At 41.1% G+C, this 21,897-nt stretch overlaps 1 protein-coding gene across 11 annotated transcripts in view; it reads left to right on the plus strand.

Annotated features, from left to right (window-relative positions):
• NAV3 (neuron navigator 3) overlaps positions 1 to 21,897 on the plus strand; it is a 430,775-nt gene that overhangs the window by 302,406 nt on the left and 106,472 nt on the right. For 10 of the 11 annotated variants that reach the window (XM_081929091.1, XM_081929086.1, XM_081929090.1 and 7 more), the window contains one exon: positions 5,213 to 5,328. In XM_081929091.1, coding sequence (XP_081785217.1) covers positions 5,213 to 5,328 — 116 coding nt within the window. Of the gene's footprint in view, positions 1 to 5,212; positions 5,329 to 13,876; positions 15,119 to 21,897 lie in introns of those variants that run through there. The other variant, XM_081929095.1, reaches the window with a different exon arrangement.

Consider the following 21,897-nt stretch of genomic DNA (forward strand, 5'->3'; position numbering starts at 1 on the left):
GGATCAGCCTCAATGCCATCAACCAAACTTTGGGATTCAGTGGATCCCAGGTCCATTCAGCCCCACCCTTGGAGCTCCCCATGGGCCTACCACCTGCATGTATAGCAAGTAGAATGGGGAGCACAACCCTAATAGAATGATGCTTGTGTCATCTGGTGACAGCAGCTGGCTCAGCCAGTAGAGCTGAATGGAATGACATCCCCACTCACTTGAAACACACACAGTGGCGTAGCGTGGGGGGTGCAGGGGGGGCCGGCCGCACCGGGCGCAACATCTGGGGGTTAGGGAAATCCACAGGTTAGGGGGCGCAAATCCATGGGTTAGGGGGCGCAAATTACTTGCCTTGCCCCGGGTGCTGATAACCCACGCTACGCCACTGAACACACATAGCCTGGTGGGGTGGAGAGGTTGGGTGGCTGGCTGGCTCTGCTCACCTAGATCCTTGTGACCAGTATCTTCACTTTTCTCAGAATAAAAATCAACAGAATAATTATACATTTTTAGTTCAAAGCATTTAATATAAGAGAGTAGGCTGTTGGAGATATTCTGGGTACTAATATTTCATTCCAGCAAACCGTTCGAAACTCTCTAAGGTTGAACATCAGCGTGAGCCTCTCTTTTGCTGTTTATCTGAAAGGCTGATTGTTACTAATGCAGAACAGATGCATTTGTAATTCAAATGAGAAGACTGATTGATATAAATTTCATATTTGCATTTCAAATTTATTTAAGCAAAAACTGCTTTAATACTCATATATACGGAACATCCTTAGTTCATGCTTGTAAACCACTATTTCGCTAGTAGCCTATGGCAAGTAAAAGATTTCTTCTAGATGACAAGGCAGGGAACCTCTTACAAACAGCAAAAGAGTTGGTTCATTCCTTCCCCCCCCCCCGCCCTCTTTATGTACCACACATGACTTTGGTGTGCATGGACACATCTTAGTGGATTTGTAATGACTATACTGCTTTAGTCCAAGGCTGCCTTAGTTTTTGGTGCATTTAAGGCACTCTAAATCTACTTTTTAAAAAATCATACATGAATGGGGCTTTAAAATAACTTTAGGATCTTGCCATGACATTTTGCACATGTTTTGAACTGAGAATTAGTTCACAAAGTTTGGAGAAGTGCAAGCTTTAAAGAAGCTTGAGAGGTGTGAATTAAGTTAGTTCACCTTAAAATGTTGACCAAGCTATAGACTCATCCATCACTTGCATCTCCCCTTATTGATGTATTCTTCAGGCAACCGGTTTTCGATTAGACTGAAGCAATGAATCATACTGAAGGAAACAAATATTCTGTTTTGAATGGAAAATTCTGGACAGAGGAGTGTATTATTTTATAGTGCATATCGCTTTAGTGATTAGTGGGCTATGTGAGTGCAGTGCAGATGCTAGGTGCCAGTTTGAACCTTTTCTCCTTGAAAGCAGCTTCTCTTTTGTCTACACAAGTATTAGAATACCATTTTCAGCCCAGACCCGCTTCTTAGCTGGTATGCCTGTGAACATAGGAATTATAATGCTAAGCTTATTACAAGCTGCTCTGTCCTTAAAATGGCAAATCACAGGCACGAGCACAAGAGCGAATTAACAGTTTATGTCATTTACATTCATTGTTGCGAAATTGAAGTGGCAGCAGGCCAAACTCTGCCAGTCAAAGGTAGCACTAAGATTTCCAGCAGCAAACAGTCCAAAGTATTTAACCTAGATATTTTCACGGTTGTATCTTTGGCTCAAGCAGAATTGCTGAAGTGGTGCATTTAATAATGGTCTGCCAAGTCTGAGCTAAAGTAGGTGGTAAAAATAAAAAAAGAATATTTTCCCATTTTCGCTTTTGTACATTTCTTAATTCATTGTACAAAAGTGCGAATCTGGATTTTGTTTTCCCTAATATTTAACACTGTGATATATTGATACTATGTCCTAGTCTTAAAATCAAATAATCATTGGAATTCATTCAGGGCAACTGAAGCAGTGAAACCTGTCAAACCGTATAAGGCATATTAATTGTATGGCTTTTGGAATGTCAGAGAATAGCTAAGGAAATCTGTGATATCTGTGGAAAAGCTTGTTCAGACACAGAATAATGGCTCTTAACGATAGACATACAATGACTTGGTTTCTGTGCTCAGCTAAGTGCAGCCTCATTTAGCAAGAACAATCATTTAAGTTAGAGGGGTTAATTGAGGGCAGAATGCAGTACACAGACCAGAAAGATAACATAGCCGAAGGTAGTCTATTTTCTTATATAACTTAGCCAGTCAATTGGATAAATGGGCATTTTGAGTTTGATGGGTCAACTGGTTTAAAAATGAAATATGTTTGAAAAACAGGGAGGCTTTTCCAACGTGATCAGAGTGAACATATTTCATAAGAAGCCACTGTAGTCTTCCCAGCCCAGCAGGCTATCTCTGTACTCAGTATGCCGCTGTTAGTTTGAGTGCACTGCATCTCAGAAAGTTTATGCCTTTTAATGGCTAAAATAGACATCATGCAGAAGATGGTGATTAAGATCTATTGTGTTTGTTTAAATTAATAACAGCCAGGGAGGAGGTGAATCTGGTAGGGACTGCTGTGCCTTGGAAACATTTTCCCCATGAAAATTAACCTTTGAGAGCTTTTCGTGAGTTCCATTGGGAAAGCTTAAGGTACCATATAGTTATCCATACACTTTCCCCTGTGGAGCAAAGAGAATCATCAGAAGGAGGTTGAGATTTTAATTGGGAGGAAATAGCATGGAAACAGTTCAGCTCCTCACCAAATGTCACATTTCTAGTGAGGTTCAGCTTCTTGTGCAGCTGTTTTTTCTCTTTTTACTAATGGAAGAGCATAATCATGGATTGTTTGCATCATGTCTAATTTTCCTTAAGCTGAGGCTTTCTCACCTTAGAACATCTAACAGCGCACAGCTCTGCAGCTCCCTAGTACAAGCTTGGATGTTGCTGGACTCTGTCTCCCATCATCCCTGACCATTGGCAATGCTGGCTCAAGCTAATGGGAATTGTTGACCAGCAACATTTGGAGGGCCACAGATTTGTCACCCTAGATACTTGAGTCTATGTTAACAAGAACTCGCAAGCTAAGAACTTTGAAATATAGAGGGCCAGTACAGACACAAACCAAACATGGTTTGGTTTCCCAAAGATGTTCTGCAGTGAGCCTCAGGCTTGCTGTCTCTCTCTCCATCCCTCCTGCTTATATGAGGGAAGAAGAATGCTCCCCCTTTCAGCTTTGAATAAAGCACAGTTTCCTGTTACGTTCAAACTCAGGAAAATGTGGTTTATTCTGATTTTGGTTAGTTAATAAACTAGAATCTGAAGCCACAATTTGATTTGGGTTTGTTAAACTAGCCACAGTTTCCTGAATTCTGAGTTAATGAGATACTGTGATTTATTCAAAACTGAAGGTGGACTCTTACAATCTCCTTACCACTGATTCGGAGAATAAGAAGTAGTAAAGCAGAGGCACAGAAATTCAAGTTTCTCCTTGGCTCATTCTCACAACATTAAGCCGTTGTTTAGTATTAGAAATTCACTAGGCTATTTGCCTCAGGTCATGGCTGCCAAACCTTTGTTTACTGTAAATTAATAATTGCATTGGCCAAAGCCAAACATGAAAAAGTACTTATCTGCCTTCACTATTTCTCATAAACTTGAAAAAATAAATTCAAAAGTCAAGCGCAATATATTTTATCAGATGTCATTTTCTGTTTATGATGCTCTTTTAAACATTTTAAAAATATTATCAGGATCATGCATTCTGCTCTGCAGTGTGCTTCCTCATCCATTTCAGCATGCTTTTGAATAAACCCATTAGATAAGCAACTTGGAAGTAGTAAACATAGCAAAAAAGCTGACAGGTTGTTATTTTCTAAAAGACATGCTTTTAGAAAAGCATTCCAAGGTGTGCTCTGATTTTATCAGGCGCTAAAAATGTGCCAGATACTCACAAAACAAGCTAGTTCTCTGAATCAGACTAAATGTAATCCTTGGGTTTTCAGAAGAAGCAAATATCAATGCCTTTCGATTCTCCGAGGTGTGAAATTATCATTTATTATTACACTTAACTTGGAGGAGACAATGAAAACAGTTTTGCTTCCTCCCCCCTCTCATCAAGTTCTCATTTCTTATTATTTTGCCTTTAAATACCTGTATGAGGATTGAGACATCAGTTAGGGGAAAAAATCTGTGTATTAGCATCAACAGTATTTTTTAATGATATAATGAATAAAATTTTGAAAATTACATGATTGTATGGTGGTTGTGAAACTCAAGAAATGAAAGCATTTTTTAGCTACTTGGAGTGAGTCTGGCCTGGTTTGTACATCATGGTAAGGCAGCTGTAGTTTACCCGGACTGTGGAAGTGTGATGACATCCGGGGAAGAGATCGCAGTTGCTTTACTCCTTCCATGTCCCTTGGGTTCAGTTCAGTGTAATGCATCAGCTAAGCCATGGTTTTGACTTAGTGTATCTGCCAAACCTGGACTCATGATTAAGCTCACCACCTTAACCAGGAGCCATAGCCAAGGTTTGTTTATTTCCAGTGCTGGCCTTTGGCAGCAATGTTTTGCTTCTATCCTTTATACAGTGGTACCTCGGGTTACATACGCTTCAGGTTACATACGCTTCAGGTTACAGACTCTGCTAACCCAGAAATAGTGCTTCAGGTTAAGAACTTTGCTTCAGGATGAGTACAGAAATCGTGCTCTGGCGGCGCAGCAGCAGCAGGAGGCCCCATTAGCTAAAGTGGTGCTTCCAGAACAAATTAAGTACTTAACCCGAGGTACCACTGTAATTCTTTTGCTGAGACACAAAAGCAGCAGAACATTTAGAAACCTGCTGTTCCCAGCATGTGCCTGGTTAACCAAGCACGTCCTAACCAGTAAATTGACCTACCCATTCCCTTCCTACTAATCTTTCATCTGATAGGGGAAATTTGATAAGACATTTAGTCCTTGACACCTTGTCTGGTTATATGTGATATAAAAAGATGTAAACTTTCCTCCCTTGCAACATATGGATATAATCTTATCTGTCCTGATGAAGAGTTTAGCACTATGAAGTTATACAAAAAGAAAAAAAAGCGAGGTGCTAATGACATTTTCAGAATCTGGCTTTTGATGAAATGTGTGCCCCTCTGCCATTCACGGACTTGGCAGTTAATGCTATGAGTATTATAGGTGCTACAGTGAAACTCTTTGATTAATTTCAGAACTCATTCAGAAAATGACAGTACCTCTCTCCCACCTGCTGACTTCTGCACCAGTCCTACAAAAATGGATCTTGCATATAGTAAGACTGCCAAACAATGCCTAGAGGAAATATCTGGTGAGTAATGTGTATTTTATTTTTTGCTGCTTTATTTTGAAATTTGGATGAATCAATTTGTATGTGCTTTACAGAAAATACTGTATACAAATATTCTAAAGAATGTTTTTAAAAATACAAATTGTGTATATATATCTACATGGGTACCTGAACCAGTCTAGGCCAGGCTTCCTCAAACTCGGCCTTCCAGATGTTTTTGGCCTACAACTCCCATGGTCCCTAGTTATCAGACCAGTGGTCAGAGATGATGGGAATTGTAGTCCTAAAACATCTGGAGGGCCAAGTTTGAAGAAGCCTCGTCTAGGCCCTAACCCTGAAGTCTTGGATTATCATAGGTAGATTGATTTACATTATTAATTCAATAAAATAAAATCATTTTAAATCATGGTTTTTAGGTTTCTGCCACATCATATCTGTTTAGCATTGTGTTTCCTTGGTTAAGCGGAAGTGGAATTAAAATGCAGGTTCTGAGCCGTGAGAGCTGAATTGTGATTCCCCTGTGACTTACATACTTCTATAAAGTTTACTCAGAAGTAAATCTTACTTAGCAAAGAGACATTCTAAAGTTAATTAGAAGTATTTTAACTGACATTTCTGGCTATTTTATTGCCTCCACTTTATGTGGCTAGATTGGAAGGTCACTGATGGACTTCCTTTTGAACAGTCTTTGCCCAATGCTAACTTTTGGTTCAGGAGGAGCTTTGATTTGTACACCAGGGATGGGGAATACTCGGCCAAGCATACAGATTGCATACAGTCCCCTTTGCCCCCTTCTACCTACCAACTGTTCATCAGACAGCTGGTGAAGAGTGGGGGGAGACGATGATGTTGTACAAAATGTGCAGTTGTACTCCTTCCTCACAAAGATCTGTTGCAGAGATCAAAACAGAAGGGGAAATGTCTCAGCAAAGTGCTAGGCTTGTGTTCCTTGCAAATATGTAATAAGTATCCATTATTCTGCAATTGCATGTATGCGGTTTTTGAGGCGCAGTTGCAATTCTCTCCCCTCCCCTTTTTGAGGTTTTGAATAGCTGTAAGGTAGGGCTTCAAGTTCAGCTGTGCATCAACGTTATTTGTAATTTTCTGAAACTACTGGGGTCTTTTTGCCTTTTGCACATTCAGGACAGTCTGTGGAGAAAATGTAAGGTGAAACTTAATTGGACTTACTAAGAATTTAATATATGCCTCCCCTGACTAATAGTTGTCTGCCTGTGTCTATGTAAGGTTTCTTTGGGGGGTGCCCCTTCCCACTGCTAAATGTGGTCCCCAACAGCCTTGCCACCTTCAGATTGAAAAAGGTTCCTCATCCTTGCTGTCCTCTTCTGAGCGTACAGTTGCAGCCTTACTATAGCAGAAACACATAAATCCAGAATGTTCCAAAAATATCATGAATTATCTGAGTACCTTCCACCCGAAGAAAGGCTAAAGCATTTCTGAGAAGGGCCATAATAGATGTGGAGAAGGTGGGTAGAAATGTTTTCGCCACTTTTGCTTAACATTAGATTTTGAAGCAGTTGAAAGGCCATAGATTCAGGAGAAAGAGGAAAATAAGATCTTGATTACCTAATGGAAATGATGATGACCACTGACTACGATTGCTTCAAACGATAATTAGACAAAAGCATGGAGAAAGGGTCCCTCAAAGGCATGATAACTAAATCACATCTCCAGATTCAGAGGCAATATGAGAGGGATGGAGAACCAGTGGCTCTTCAGATGTTGTTGGACTACACCTTCCATCATTCCTAATCATTGACTTTCCCAGCTGAGGCTGAGTAGGAATCTAAAGGCATTTAGAGGGCAGCAGGTTCCCCTTCCCTATAGTTTACTTACTTTCAAATGTCAATTCCAGCTATTGTCTTCAATTTGCTTTTGTGGTTTCTTAGGCCATTGTCCTAATAAAAGAAACAAGTTGCTGGCCTCTTCTTATATTTGACTTTCATTTTAATACAAAAATTGAATGATAATAATTTGCTCTGGTGGCACTGTAGGACTTATACTCCTGAGTAAATATGCATAGAATTGCCCTGTGTACACTGGCGGAGGAAGAGGGGGGCATGGGGAATGCATTGCCCCCAGCACCACGATCCCAATGGGGTGACATTCGGGCAGCATGCCACCCCCCTGCCTACTCTCTGCCCCCAGTGCCGGAGCATGAAGCTCTGCCACTGCCTGTGTACTACAATTGGTCCGCAGAGCTAGTTCCTCTCCCCTAGTAAAACATTTTCCCATTTTCTCCTGTGATCCATGGATATGGTTGTCTTTTGAATAACACATGCAACACATGTTGATAATGCCTTCCGAAATATAGTGTTTACTGGATGCCTGGTGGCTATAGCACAATGCCAATTAGATTTATCATCTCAATATTCTCAGTAAAGACAAGACTATGATACTGTGGCTTAGAGGAATCACACAAACTCACATAAGCCATAGTAAAGCCCACATAGTGGCCTATCTGGAACTGCTGTGTACCATCATGTAATCACAACTTAAACATCATAGGAACATAGGAAGTTGCCTTATTGCTGGCAGCATCTCTCCAAGGTTTCAGGCAGGGTCTCACCCATCCTTACCTGGAGATGCTGGGATTTGAACCTGGGACTTGTGCGTGCAAAGCAGGTGCTGTAAAGTTTATGGTAGATTGCAGGTGACTTCCTTAGAATTTTAGAGAAGCAAACTCCCTTTTCCCCCCCTATTCCATCCATTGTCTGAATGCTACCTTAGCATCTATAGTTACCACGTTAGGGACATTTGGGTGTGTGGGTGGCTATGAGTTTTAGCTTTAAAGAACTGGTGCTCAGGATTTCAGTAATACTTTGCACCTACTTAAATGCTTTAATCTGTGAACCTTTTACTTTTAGATGCCTGCTAGAACCATTTTTATTTCAGCATCCATCTGGGCCACACTTCAATCTGGCTCCAGGTGACTCAGCCTTAGGGGAATGGTGTCTATCATAGGCAGCCATAAAGGGAGTCCAAGGACCTCATGCTTGCTCCCTCTGTTGTTGCTTGTCATTGTTCAACAAGAAGATAACTCCCCGGGCCAATATCTGAACCCTCTTAAGCTGGCCAGCAATAAGAGATTGGAGAGTTAGCAACCCTTCACACTACCAGCACCTCAAGGAGCTCACCAAATATTAAGCATATGCCTATCTGGTGTCTCACTATCCGCTATGAAAGCGATCAAAGCCAATCGACCAAAACAGCACCACCTCCTTAGCACAACAGTGATGAGTGTGGGCCAAACAGTTAATTTAGGACTCATCGGCCCTCATTATGAGAAACTAGCTGCAACTAGACAAGAGGTGGGTGGGAAGGCATGCCACGGGGAAAGAGGAATAGTATTGTACAGGACTAGTTTATAAAGCAGACAGCCGCACTCCCATCAGCTCTGCATGCTGTCCGCCCTGCATACATCATTCCTTCCTGAAGGTGAGGTGGGGAGCAAACTCACCCTCCCCCCAGTAAAAGCTTGAGGAATAGCATTTGTTGAAAGCAGACATAATTTCAGGTAATTTTCTTCTGCGGGAAGAACATTTGATCGCACTAGTAGAAATGCTGCCTTGTGTACTCATTTGCACGGTGATTTAAATATTCTCAGAATATGAGTTAAACATTTGGCTGTTTAGGCCATTGGTGAGCTTTGTCTAAATGTCCAGAATTCAAATACTATTGTGTGTCTCCCACCCTGCTCTGTGTCATTTTAATCCTAAACAGGTAGCCCTCCCCTTCCTCCCATTGTCTGATCCTCTGAACATGGTGCATGTTCACATCAATTTCTCATGTCAATTTGCATACGCAAGCTCAAAATACCCAGGTAAAAATAAATGCGTACAAAACTGCTTCAGTAGGGCTGCTACAGATGGTATATGCTCCACATTGGAGTTAGCAGAAATAATCAGGCAGATGGACACATAGGTAAGCAAAGAGCTAGTCTTTTTACCATAATGGGTTTTACATTTCTGCTCCAAAATGACACAGAAGGGTGAAATGGGCACAGGAGTGTGATCAGACAAGCTCCTGGCTCATTTTTCAGAATGTCACTGGTACTCGATTGAGGAGCTTATAGTGACAGTTCAGTTATCCTTTCATGGTATATTGGAAATACTGTACTAAAAAAGAAAAGAAAAGCAGATGTGTGTCACTCATAACTGCCTTACAGCAATGTGAGCAAGTGAGTGTGGAAAAAGGCTAAAACGTTGCATGCATTTGTTGAACAGGATGATTATTGGCTAGAACAGCAGACTGAAAATGTCCACATGCTAGATCTGTAACCCACTGTTTCAAGATGGTTCAGTCGTTGGGCAGGTGTTTGCATATATCAATAACATTTAGTCAGCCTAGGAATCAAGTGATACGTGTTGTTGATACTTGTTTTGGGGTTGGTTTTTTTTTTTTTGGTCTTTTATGCTGCCATCCTTTGGCATCTGCAGTTACTTTGCTGCTCTGATGATCTGATGTGCAAGGACAGCAGCTAGCAAATTGTTAGCCATTTGACATCTTATCATACACAGTACTGGAAATGTCTCAGGAGATGTAATTGCTTGTGGAGGTCACTCATAGTGGATTTGAACAGTGTAGCTCTCTTCCTTGAGTGGTTGCCAAAAAGCACTGTCCAGTGACAGTTCTCCATGTGGTGGGTGTAACATTTGAAAGGCTCTCACCCCATGTGCTTGATGCACTCCAGAGTTGTATAGCCCTGGAAGTGGTTGCATTGTCATATAGATGGTGTCTTTGTGTAGGCCAGCACACTAAAAGCCTTTTAAACCTTGTTCTTGCCAGGTGTAAGGTTGGCACTGTGCTGTAAGTGCTAATCACTAGCCTCTGTGTGGTGGCAATCATGCTTAAATTGTCCCTCAGTGGTTTTTGAAATTGAGATGATACCGTGCTCCACATTTCTGTTTTTTGCCTCCTCCTGCTTCAGTGTTACTGTGCTAATCCAAACAAGCATCAGACCTACTAAAATGCAAAAAAACACACACAAAACACACACACAAAGAAAATTATCTGTTCTTTATGGGATTGGCTTTGAACATAGGCAAAATTGCACTGATTCACCAGTGAGTATCCGACAACCAGCTTTTTCTCAGTAGAACAAGATCTACAGAAAAAGTAATCGTAGAACATCATTATCCTTAGCCTGGTATTTTTATTTTATTTTAGCACATATGTACCACTGCCATCAGCAGCGCTAACATCATGCTGATGGTGGCATACTGTTATGTTTTCCTTCAGGCACTTGGAAGACAGTGGACATTTCTGGCCCCAGGGTTGATACTGTTTTCTGAAGCTGCAATGTAATGTTTAGTATTTCTGTCATTGTGCCGATTTTTTAAGAGGTTGCATAATTGTGTTTTTAAGGTATATTGGATGTTATTTGATTTTGTTTCTTTTAAACCCCTCTGAAGCTTAAGGATTGTGAAGATAGGTTTTGGTAAAGGATCTAGTTAGCATTCCATTGCTGCTAAGTCAGAGAAGGTGATTGATCTGGGAACACCTAAGAAACTGCTATGCTAAAGATCATCATCTTTGTCATTTCTTTTGAAGATGTTGCTTTTGTCTCCTGTGGGCGAAAATCCATCTCCTGTTTGTCTGCATTTATCCTTTCAGTGATAGTTCTGCCTGTACCTCAAGCTCTATTTTTGATGTTTGCAGATGAAAGCATATTTAGACATAGCAGAAACAGAAGGCCTTGGTTGGGGAAAGCACACTCTGAGTGTTACATAAACCTAAGGAGTTTTGTTAGGCTGAGGGTCATGTTACTGTGAAACATTATGAATTATTGTCGCAAAATAATGTTGTAGTTATTTAATTGTGTTGATTATTTTAATCTAAGCAATCTGTGGTAAAACTAAAAACGTTCTTTAGCGCTGAATATTGGCACAATGTGTTGCAACAGAAGGTGTGTACTTTATATTTATATACTCTTACACTTCTCTGCAAATGAGAGTGGATAACCTAGGTTATAACGTAGGTGGTCCTTGTAAGCTGTTTGCATGTCTTGTCATGTCTTATGTGACAGAACGTTCAAGTAAATCAATATCCTATTTTGGATATGGTCTTTGCTACATTACCTACATGAAGAACTTTCACTGTTTTATACAAACTTGTGACTTTTAGACCAAAATGTTTAACACCAAGAAAATCTCAGTAACCACAACACTCTTTCAAGTATCCTCATGATCTGTCCAACTGATGCAGAGGCAAGGTGGATAAGAACCTGTAATTTTTCCATGTTAAATTTGTTTTTAAGAAACAGCTTTACAAAACATTGATCATTCTTTGGTTTTGGAAGGGTATTTTTTTTTCTACTGAAATTACATTGTAAACATTTGTACTTGGAACATGCTTACATAACATCTTTTTGATAAAAATTTATGTTGGTCTAGGAGACAATGGCAGTGTATGGCCTAGTTCAGATTCTAAAATTATCTGCTTGGAGTGGTCCAAAGGCAACTGCCATGTGGAAAAGGAAAATGATTCTGCAATGTGTATGTACGAATATATGCCACTGGGCTGTATTCAATGCAATGTCTAAAAATAAATAAATAGAAAACATCAGCTGTGTATTAACATGTTGTGTTGGTTCTTTTCCTGTGTTTAAAATATGTTTGTATGGCTGGTGTATATGTATTAGTCATGGCTGAATTACCTGAACTGAATAAATATAGAAAGGACCTGAACATAGTGTACATTGCTAGAAGCACACATGCACACATTCCTAAAATGTGAGAACAATTACATTTGGGTATGGAATCTTTGAAGCCCAAGTATTATTTATTCATTTATATCCTACCTTTCCTCCAAGGAGATCAATGTGACTTTCATGGTCCTCCTCCTCATTGGTATCTTCATGGCAGCCCTGTGATGTAGGTTAGGCTGAGAGGCAGTGACTGGTCCAATGTTGCCTAGTGAGCTTCATGACTGAGTGGGGATTTCAACCTTGGTCTCCCAGGCCTCCTAGTCCAGCACTCTAACCACTACACTAAACTAGCTTGGGTGCCTTCTTTTCACAACTGCCTTTAACTGTACTAGTCCCCCCCCCTCTCAGATATGGAACAGCTATTCATTGAGAGGTCTGCTACCTTTATTCAGCAGTTGTACCTGGAGTAGTGTTTAAGCCAGGTATAGGCAAACTCCAGCCCTCCAGATGTTTTGAAACTACAATTCCCATTATCCCTAACCTCTGGTCCTGTTAGCTAGGGATGATGGGAATTGTAGTTCCAAAACATCTGGAGGGCCGGAGTTTGCCTATTCCTGGTTTAAGTTTTCATTCTGCTAGCAGAAAGGCTGTATTTTGCAATACTCCCATGCAAAGAAGGCAGCTCAGGTTTCTCTAGTGTGTTGTAGGAGTTTGGCTTAGGGTTTGATTGTATTAATCGTTTGATGATACTTCAATGGTGGGCTAGGTGCATATTTTTGGTTTGTTAAATGAAGATGGTGTGTGCATGTTCTTCTTTGCATTTTCATTTCCCTCCTTCCTTTTCATTGTGCCATGATAGGAAATTTCCTCAACTAGCTAAGCATAGTTTTACCATTTCACTCTGAAATAGGAGACTGTGGTTGCTGGGGGTGGAACCAGCTAGGATCTTAAACCAATTTCAAACCATGGTAAGAGCAAACACAGCACTTGGGCATATCTATGTTTAACTAGCCAAAATACATAAAATACATAAAAAACTGAGCCAAATTTTCCTGGTGAAAATGCGTCACTAGAGCTATTTCCAGTTATCAAAGTGTTAATAAAAGTGCACATAATCTGCCCAATTTCCTTCTTTGTATGCAGGAAGAAGTTTAAGATTTATTCTGTAGGTTTATTCTGTAGGTGTGGCTGAATGCTGACAAATGACATTATGGTCTTTAGATACCTCTATTTGTAAGCTGGATGAAATTTTTAATGCTATAGTTTTTGCAAATGCAATTCTTTTTGTATAATACTTAAGGACAAGGTTTCATTTATGCGAAAAAAACTACCGTATAGCTATTAATTATACTTTCTCATTGCATTTTAATGCTACTGTATATAAAAAAATGTTTAGAGCTTGTGTACTTTGCTTCATACCTCAACTGAGATTTCATATCTGGTGATCTACTCAATTTAATAGTTTCCCCCAGAAGATGGGAAAAAAATAATTTTTCTTTGAACATTTAGAATCACCCGTTAGTGGTTTGAGAATCCAAAGCATTTTATTTTGAAGGTGGAAATGAAATGCTTCACATAATAAGTAACTGATCTATCAAATAAACAAACAAAAAAAGACTCTTCTATAAATTATTTATTATACTATGGGAAGAGGCATATTCACCATGCACTGCAAGAATCAAATACCATTTGAAAATCTCCTTCTAATTGCCTGCATAACGGATAGCGGTGGCAAGACAGAAATCGTTTTCTAAATCTTACCGTACAGTGAAAGATACCATTTCAAGGTGTGCTGCAGCTAATGCTGGGACCTCCCATTTGGCTTAAGCTGTGCCTCAAAACCCCTGGCATTACAAAATTGGGCAGAGGCTTGGGTCTTTCCGGTTTAATTTGCTAGGCTGTTTGCTGCCATGGCAGCCAGCAGCATCCACTGCTGTAGCAGAGAACAGTCATAGATCTGGGAATGCAGGTTGAATACTAAAATGCAAGGAAGCCTTTTCAGTGCTTTGCTTCGCTGGTTAATTTTGGCTCTTATTGAGCTCTGACGTGCAGGCTGCACTTGCATCTCTATCAGCCCGTCTAAAGTAAAGAGCTGCGCACAGCAACCGGCCATGATCTAGCGGGAGAGTGTGGGAGAAGCACAGTAGTCTGCACTTGCTCCGTACTTTTGGATTTCAGAATACAGCAGCTGTAGAAAGGGATGCAGGTCCATCGCTCTGATGAAACCGATGATTGGATGGAGAGAGGAAAGCATCGCTGGCTTTTAGGATTACTTTTGTGCTGGAGCCGAGTGTTTGATCAACTCTCTTCTGCTTGAAGGAAATTCAAGTAAAATGACTGTAAGTACTGCAGATTAACAGGGCTGGAGAGAGCTGGCTTAGCATCAAAACCGACATAAATTCAGACAATATAACTATGCCTGTCTAGTCATTTGCAGCATGCACACTGGATGTGTAAGCTATGTTTCTCAGTACCAGTGGAGAGGAGAGCTGCATGCTGTCTAAATCGTACGCTGCTGAAAGGTTCGTTCCTGATACCGGCTTAAAAAATCTTGCCTTCCCTGCATCTAGGAAATGTGAAGCATAATTTGAAGTGAATCTCTGGCTAAAATCATGCAACGACCTGCTGAACTCTCGGTGTTCAGAGGCAAGGATGCAAGAAATGGGGGTGCTCGCCTTCAGAAACAGAGGTCTTTGACGAATCTTACTCTCCTAAGTGAAGGGGAAAAGAGGCGATTTTCATGCAGAGAGAACTGGTTTGGCAATGCTTCTAAGTCTAGCCAGGTTCATCGTGAAGGGGAGGCAGAACTTGGAAGCAGAAGCTTGCTTTCCAAAGCGCTATCAAAATCAGCACACTCCCTTTACCATGCCAGCAACAAGTCACCGTGGGAAACTGAAGAACTACCACCTGTCGGAGGCAGAAAGTCAAGCAAAAGGCTCAGAGGCTATTCTGCAGATGAATGTGGCCAAGGAGAAAAGAGCAAATTGGGTGATGAAAAAGTGCCCTTTAAGCCTAGATTCACCAGCAAGAACTGGGTGGAGGAGGAAGAAGGTTGCTTACGCGAGGGGACAGCACAGCTGGATGAGGACGTTATAATAACAATGCTTGGTGACTTAGAGCAAGTGCTTTACAATGATTATTTGGGTGAGTTCACTTCTGCATGGCATGGGCAGATAGTTTTATAGGCACTGGCACATCTGCATGGATATTTTGGTGACAGTAATCTTGGAAAATTCCTTCCAGTAGCACCTTAAAGACCAACTAAGTTAGTTCTTGGTATGAGCTTTCGTGTGCATGCACACTTCTTCAGATACACAGTGTGCATGCACACGAAAGCTCATACCAAGAACTAACTTAGTTGGTCTTTAAGGTGCTACTGGAAGGAATTTTTTTTGTTTTGACTATGGCAGACCAACACGGCTACCTATCTGTAACAGTAATCTTGGAAGACACATCTGGGTTCGTGTTCAGTGTTGCACAGTGGAATGTTATCCTTCCTTTTAGATAAAGTGACTATATTTTTATATATTAAAAAAACCACCACTCAGATAATCTGTTTTGAAAGCTATGCTTGTGGCAGCACATGATTTTCCCAATAGGTCATATTTGCACTAAAGCTGACCTCAGAACAACAAGCGATGGTAGGCTGTGAATTTTAACCTATTTGGTTCATGATTGTTTTATACATACACGGGAGTGTCATGCAGTCATACTATCATTTTCCCATCTTAGGGAAGGTGGTGTGATAGAGTGTGCCTGTGGTTTCCTCTGCATGTAATGGCCTTATTGAGTATAAATGCTTCTCCTGGCTAGGTACCTGTGTAAGTTTGCCACTTCATTCTCAATTTCTCAATTTCTGTATTAATATGCCTTGATACTTCAATAATAAAAAATTAGGCAACCAGCAAACTTAATAAGGTCTGATGTATTTAGGCAGCACCATGGCCTACTTTCTGCTCTAGCTCCATAAGGCTCCCTACAGAAATCTTATCCATAAATACACGCTTTGAGCAGAATTTTGAGTGCCAAGATTTCATAAACGAGCTACATCAGTGAAGGCAAGTAGGCATCGGTAATCCACAGCCATAGGTACTTCAAATGATTCCTCTGCAGCTGGCTGTACTTTTCATCTCCCTTCACTTAGAAGTGTGGGTTGCTCAAAGTGCTGCATTCAGATGTTTTATGTAATTAAATTTTTGGAACTCTGTGCCTCTTCTTCTTCCCCCCCACCTCTCTCTCTCCCCCTCCCTCCTTCATTTCCCTGTGGCATATACTTGTGCTAAGACTGAAACTGAAGCTTTATGTATGCTGCGATTTAAGCAGAATTTAAACAAGAGATAATGGGCTTGGTAAAATCAGGTAATCTGTGTTTGTTTCTGCCACTGATCTGTTGTGTGACCTGGAAGAAACCCCTGTTTCTGCCTATGACTTTTGCCAGATAGCACATTTTCTTAATCATGGCACAACTAGGGGTGGGGTGGGGTGATATTTTCACAGATGGATGACTTGTGTCATAATGCAAAGCCTTTTATATTTAACTACAATGGGTGATAGGGAGGAAATGTTTTATGTTATACTAATATTAAAGTAAAATGGTTATGGAATAAAGGTGGCTGTTTAATTTTTTAATGAGATAACATTGCAACAGCATGAGATAAACATGGCTGCTAATAGCTGCATATGCCTCAGTTTTCCCGTCTGGAGAAAAAGACATGAATTTTGGCACACGTAGATTGCATCAGAAACCCATCCAGTAGGAAATGAAATGTAACCCCGTATCTCTGCAAATGTTTGGAAGTTAACAGCAGCCATTCACCAGTTTCTTTCAAGGACCATAAACTCAGCTCTCTACGTTACAATGTACATTGCATGTGCAGTCCATGTATGGTAAGCGGGCACTGTCAAACTCCCTACTTGGTTTTGCAAAAACTGAACTCCAACATATTTGTTGTCTTCATATTTGTACAGTTTGATGAACACCCCACAGTAACGATATGAGACTAGGTGGGTCATTTCAATTAATGGGGGTTTATTTGCTCATCAAAAGGAAAAAGAAAAAGAAAAAGGGTGGGGACTTGGAAGCTTATAATATGTACTTGAGAGAGGCAGGGAGTGTGCTTGCCGGGGCTGTTGGCATTTGCAAAAAAGTGAAACATGTGGCAATTTCGTGAGTTCCTCCATTTTAAGCAAGATTTCTAATACCCTCTGCTTTTGAGGACTCCTCTAAGTGGACGTGGGTGGCGCTGTGGGTTAAACCACTGAGCTGCTGGGCTTGCCAATCAGAAGGTCAGTAGTTCGAATCCCCATGACGGGGTGAGCTCCCGTTGCTCGGTCCCTGCTCCTGCCAACCTAGCAGTTTGAAAGCACAAAGTGCAAGTAGATAAATAGGTACTGCTCCGGTGGGAAGGTAAACGGCATTTCTGTGTGCTGCTCTGTTTCGCCAGAAACGGCTTAATCATGCTGGTCACATGACCCGGAAGCTGTATGCCGGTTCCCTCGGCCAGTAAAGTGAGATGAGTGCTGCAACCCCAGAGTCATTCACGACTGGACCTAACAGTCAGGGGTCCCTTTACCTTTACCTAAGTGGATGCTAGCTGTACAGGAAGAATGCTCCTGGTCATGAAACTGCAGAAACCAGAATGGATGCAGGATCTGAAATAGGCTAGTGGGCATAAGTAACTGGTTCTGGGTGACTGGCTTGATTTATTAACTTACCTGCTAGCTCATGCACCTTATAGATCCATTCAATCCAGACTTTACCTGTTCTTCTTTCTGACATGTATGCCTGATGTGTGGAATGTTAATTTTCATTTGCAGGGTGCTTTCAACCAGCCCCATTCTCCCTTGCTTGCAGTCCTTAATGTGACAAATGTAACTTTCATAACAGAAGCACGAAGTATGGGGTACTGTTAATGTTAGCTACGCTGAAGCAACTTAATTATTTATAAAGATTATATTCCGTTTTTGTCCAGGAGCACAAATGATCAGAGAGGAACCCTGGGATTGACATGGCATCATAAATGCTGAAAATGCAACTCATGCAGTTCGGAACTCAGCTAAATCCTTTCTGCTTTCTGATGTTCTGATTGCTGCCATTTGGTTGCCGCCTTGTACCATAGAAGAGAGGAGAAACTTGTTGGTCTAGTACCTTTAAATAATAAAGGTGCTTAAGGTTCTATCTCTCACCCCCAGGATCCAGATAATTAAAGTAAAGTGTCTATTTATTTTGTTCTGGGCTTGTTTATTACTGTTTAATGGATAAGATGGGACATAATACTAAACCATAAGTTAGCAGCGCTGGAATAAGCCTGGGTGAGTCTTATGTTCACACGCTCCAGCTTTCACTATTCACCACATTGGCAGTGGAAGGACTATGTGAAACATCCGCTTCTGTTTCAAAACTAGCTGCAGTTCGTCGTGAATATAAAGGGCAACCAATAGTTTAAACTAGAGGTGTTCTGAAAATTCACAGGAAACATTTCCTAGGAATAGGAGGCCTGTTTGCATATTCTTCCAAGAATATTTTATACACGTGTGTGTGGTGGCGTCCCCAAGCCCCCTTGAATGACACTGATCTGGAATTTTGTGGGGAAGCAAACTGACAGCCAAGTTGCCCACTGGAAAAATTCTGAGACATGTTTCCCCAAATTTATGTGCCCACAAAGAGAGATTGGATAATTTTGAAAATCTGTTTTTGCACAGCTCTAGTTGAAATGGTAGTTTAGTGAAACAAACCAGGAATGACTAACCAAGAAGTAGCAAAATGGTGATTGGAAGCATCCAATTCCTTTAAAAAAATAAAATCTCCTCCTTGCAACTATACTGGAAAAGGAGAAAACAGAGAGAAAAACATGGTCCTAATGCTACCCAGGCTATTGTTTAGCACTACTTCCAAACTGGACAATTGTAACATATTTGGATTGCTTTGGTAATGGACTGGATTATATCCAACAAACTAAAGCACATTTCAGATGAGACTGAGACACGGTTAGCAGGTGGTTCTCTAAGCCAGATGGATGTGGGGGTTGGCTGCTCTTGAAGGCAGTGGGTACATAGTTTTGGGGTACATCTGGATCCTTGCTGTTGCTTGAGGCTCAGGTGGCCTCAGTGGCACTGAGTGTCTTCCATCAGCTTCGGCTGATGGCCCAGCTGTGCCCCTCTCTGGACAGAGATGGCCTAACATTTGTCATCTATGCTCTGATAACCTCTAGGTTAGATCACTGCAACAACATTAGACATAGTGCTGTCTCTGAAGATGGTTCAGAAGCTTCAGCTGGTGCAGAATTCAGTGGCCAGGTTGCTCATTGGGGCAAGGCAATTTGAACATATTACACCAATCCTTGCCCAGCTGCACTGGCTGCCAGTAATTCAAAGTGTTGGTTTTGACTCTGGCTCAGATCCACAAAACCTCAAGGAGCACCTCTCCCTATATGAACCAATCTGGACCTTGTGATCCTCATCTGAGACACTTCTTTGTGTGCCTTGTCCACGAGAGGTCCAGAGGGTGCCAACATGAGAACGGATATTTTCTGTGGTGGCTCCCTGTTTGTGGAGTACTCTCCCAAGAGAGGCATGTCTGACCCCTTCATTACATATCTTTAGGCCCCAGGCAAAAATGTTCCTCTTCAACCATACCTTTGACTAATTAACATTCTAAGTCCTTTCAAATGTGTTTGTGGGAGGGGGAGTTATTGGTTTGTTTTTGTTGTTTTTTGATTATGTATTTTGTGTTCTCTTTTTGTATTTTTCTGTTGCGAACTACTCTGGGATCTATGGAAAGAGTGGTATACAAATTTAATAATAATATACACATTATTTTTCTTTTGTATTTGTTTTATTTATTTGATTAGCATATATTATTGTTGATCTACCTTTCGGCCTTCTGGACCCTTCTGTCTAATCAATAATGCTCACATTGTCTCTATGTGAAGATGTTCGGATATAGGACAGGACTAGAGAACCTTTGGCCCCGACATATGTTGCTGAACTGCAGCTCCCATCCACCCTAGGCAGCATGGCTCATGGTCAGGGAAGATGGGATTTGTAGTTTAGCAATATCTAGAGGGAAAATAGTTTCCCACGCCTGACTTAGGGGAGACTCTTAGTCACTAAGTGTATGATGTATTAATATGAGTACTGGCATAAAATCCCTGTCTCTGGTCATCTAAACACCCACAAATTATTCTGATTTTTTGTGTACATAGTGATATGTAATGAACTTCTGATTTATTCATACAGAAGTTAATAAGATTCTTCTTCTTGTAGAGATACTTTGCACCAACTCTCTTCCCTACTTTTTGTTGCTATAAAAACACAGCTGGTTTTCCTGTGCATGATCACAAATAAATTTGACTCTCATGGCAGGTTAGTTATAACCAAGCATCATAACAATGATAAACAACAATAATATTTCACACTGTATGAGCATCTCTACACACAAAAGCTGTTGGGATGTTGAATTTGAAAATCATCAGGCATCTTTCTTGGCTGTGTTTTGACATTAAGCAAGAATAGCTAGGGACCAATCCTCAGGAGAAAGAGAAGCTGATGCTTTTGTGGTATCTTGAGAGGCATAATTCCTAGAGATGTGTGAACTCATTATAGCTCAGTATGCAGCTGAAGTGTCAGAAGTATGAATTCCTAAAAAGATTAGCTTTTTTTGCTTTTCTTTTTAGTGTTCTAAGCATGTTTGACCTTTGCATGTGTGCAGGCATGTTTTCATACGATTTAGGAAAGTTCTTCACATCCTTGCTTACGTTTGCTCCATTGAAGCCCTGAAAGCTGCAGAACCCTCCCCATCATCTGTGAGTTCAGCACTAGCGGAGGAAGAGGCATGCTGTGGGAGCGCACCTCCCCCAGCAGCGCGATCCCAGCAGGGTGCCATCGCGGCTGCCCCCCTGCCTGTGCCGGGTGCCATGCCCCTACGGGCGGCACACCATGCCCCCAGGACGCATGCCACGCCCCTACAGGTGGTGCATCACATTCCTGGGACGTGTGCCAGTCCTGCCCCCGCATGCTCTCCGCCCCCCAGTGCCGGAGCATGACGCTCTGCCACTGGAGTTCAGAACCAAGCAAGGAGCCAGAAATGAGGCTTATAAGCAGGTTAAACATTACATTACAAACCCATTATTTGCACGCTCTGTCAGCATCCCTATCATTTTATTTTATGAAGGTCATTTAAATATGTGCTGAAAATCATGTCTTCTCCAATATTTATGAGCTGGCCTTGGCGCACGGAGTCCTCTCACATATTCTCTGCTTTCTTCCCTCTGTTGAGCACTTAATGGCAGAGCAAAAAGATCACAGAATTGCCTGAAGATGGGATTCTGTTACCATGCAATTTTAGTTGTTAATACCTCCTTGTGGTGAGGGGAGCAGGGGATTAGGGAAGAGAAGGAATGGGAGTAAGGGTATGCAAGCCTATGACACATTCCTGATCTCATGGAGTACACAAACTGGAATGAAGGCTCGTCAAGATAAGGAAAGGTTATATTTATTAAAGTATAACAAGGTAGAATTTATGCCATTCTCGCATAAAATGTGTGGCCAAGTATGACCTGCACATACAGGTAGAAAATCTCACCTGCTGCTAAGGGCCAAACCACCCCAGAACAACTTCAATACTCAAGGAATCTTTCCCCCGGAAGTCTTGCAAAGTTCCCTCCTTAACTGTGTGGTAGGGAATGGTATTAATATGTAGTAAAGTGTGCTGTGTCGACCTGTAAATCCCATGTTCCAATTAAATACTATAGAAATTGACACGTTGCTGCTAGAATAAATAAATAATAATTGGCAGGTCTTAAAATCAAGTGAGAGTTTAGAATTAAGTCGTTGCAGTTTAGATTTTGTATATCTTTAAATTGTACTCATGAATACTCATGTCTATTGAATCTGGATATATTTTATGTATAGAGTCTAATGCC

Source organism: Podarcis melisellensis (assembly GCF_964234715.1).
Source record: "Podarcis melisellensis genome assembly, chromosome: 10".
NCBI classification, from domain to species: domain Eukaryota; kingdom Metazoa; phylum Chordata; class Lepidosauria; order Squamata; family Lacertidae; genus Podarcis; species Podarcis melisellensis.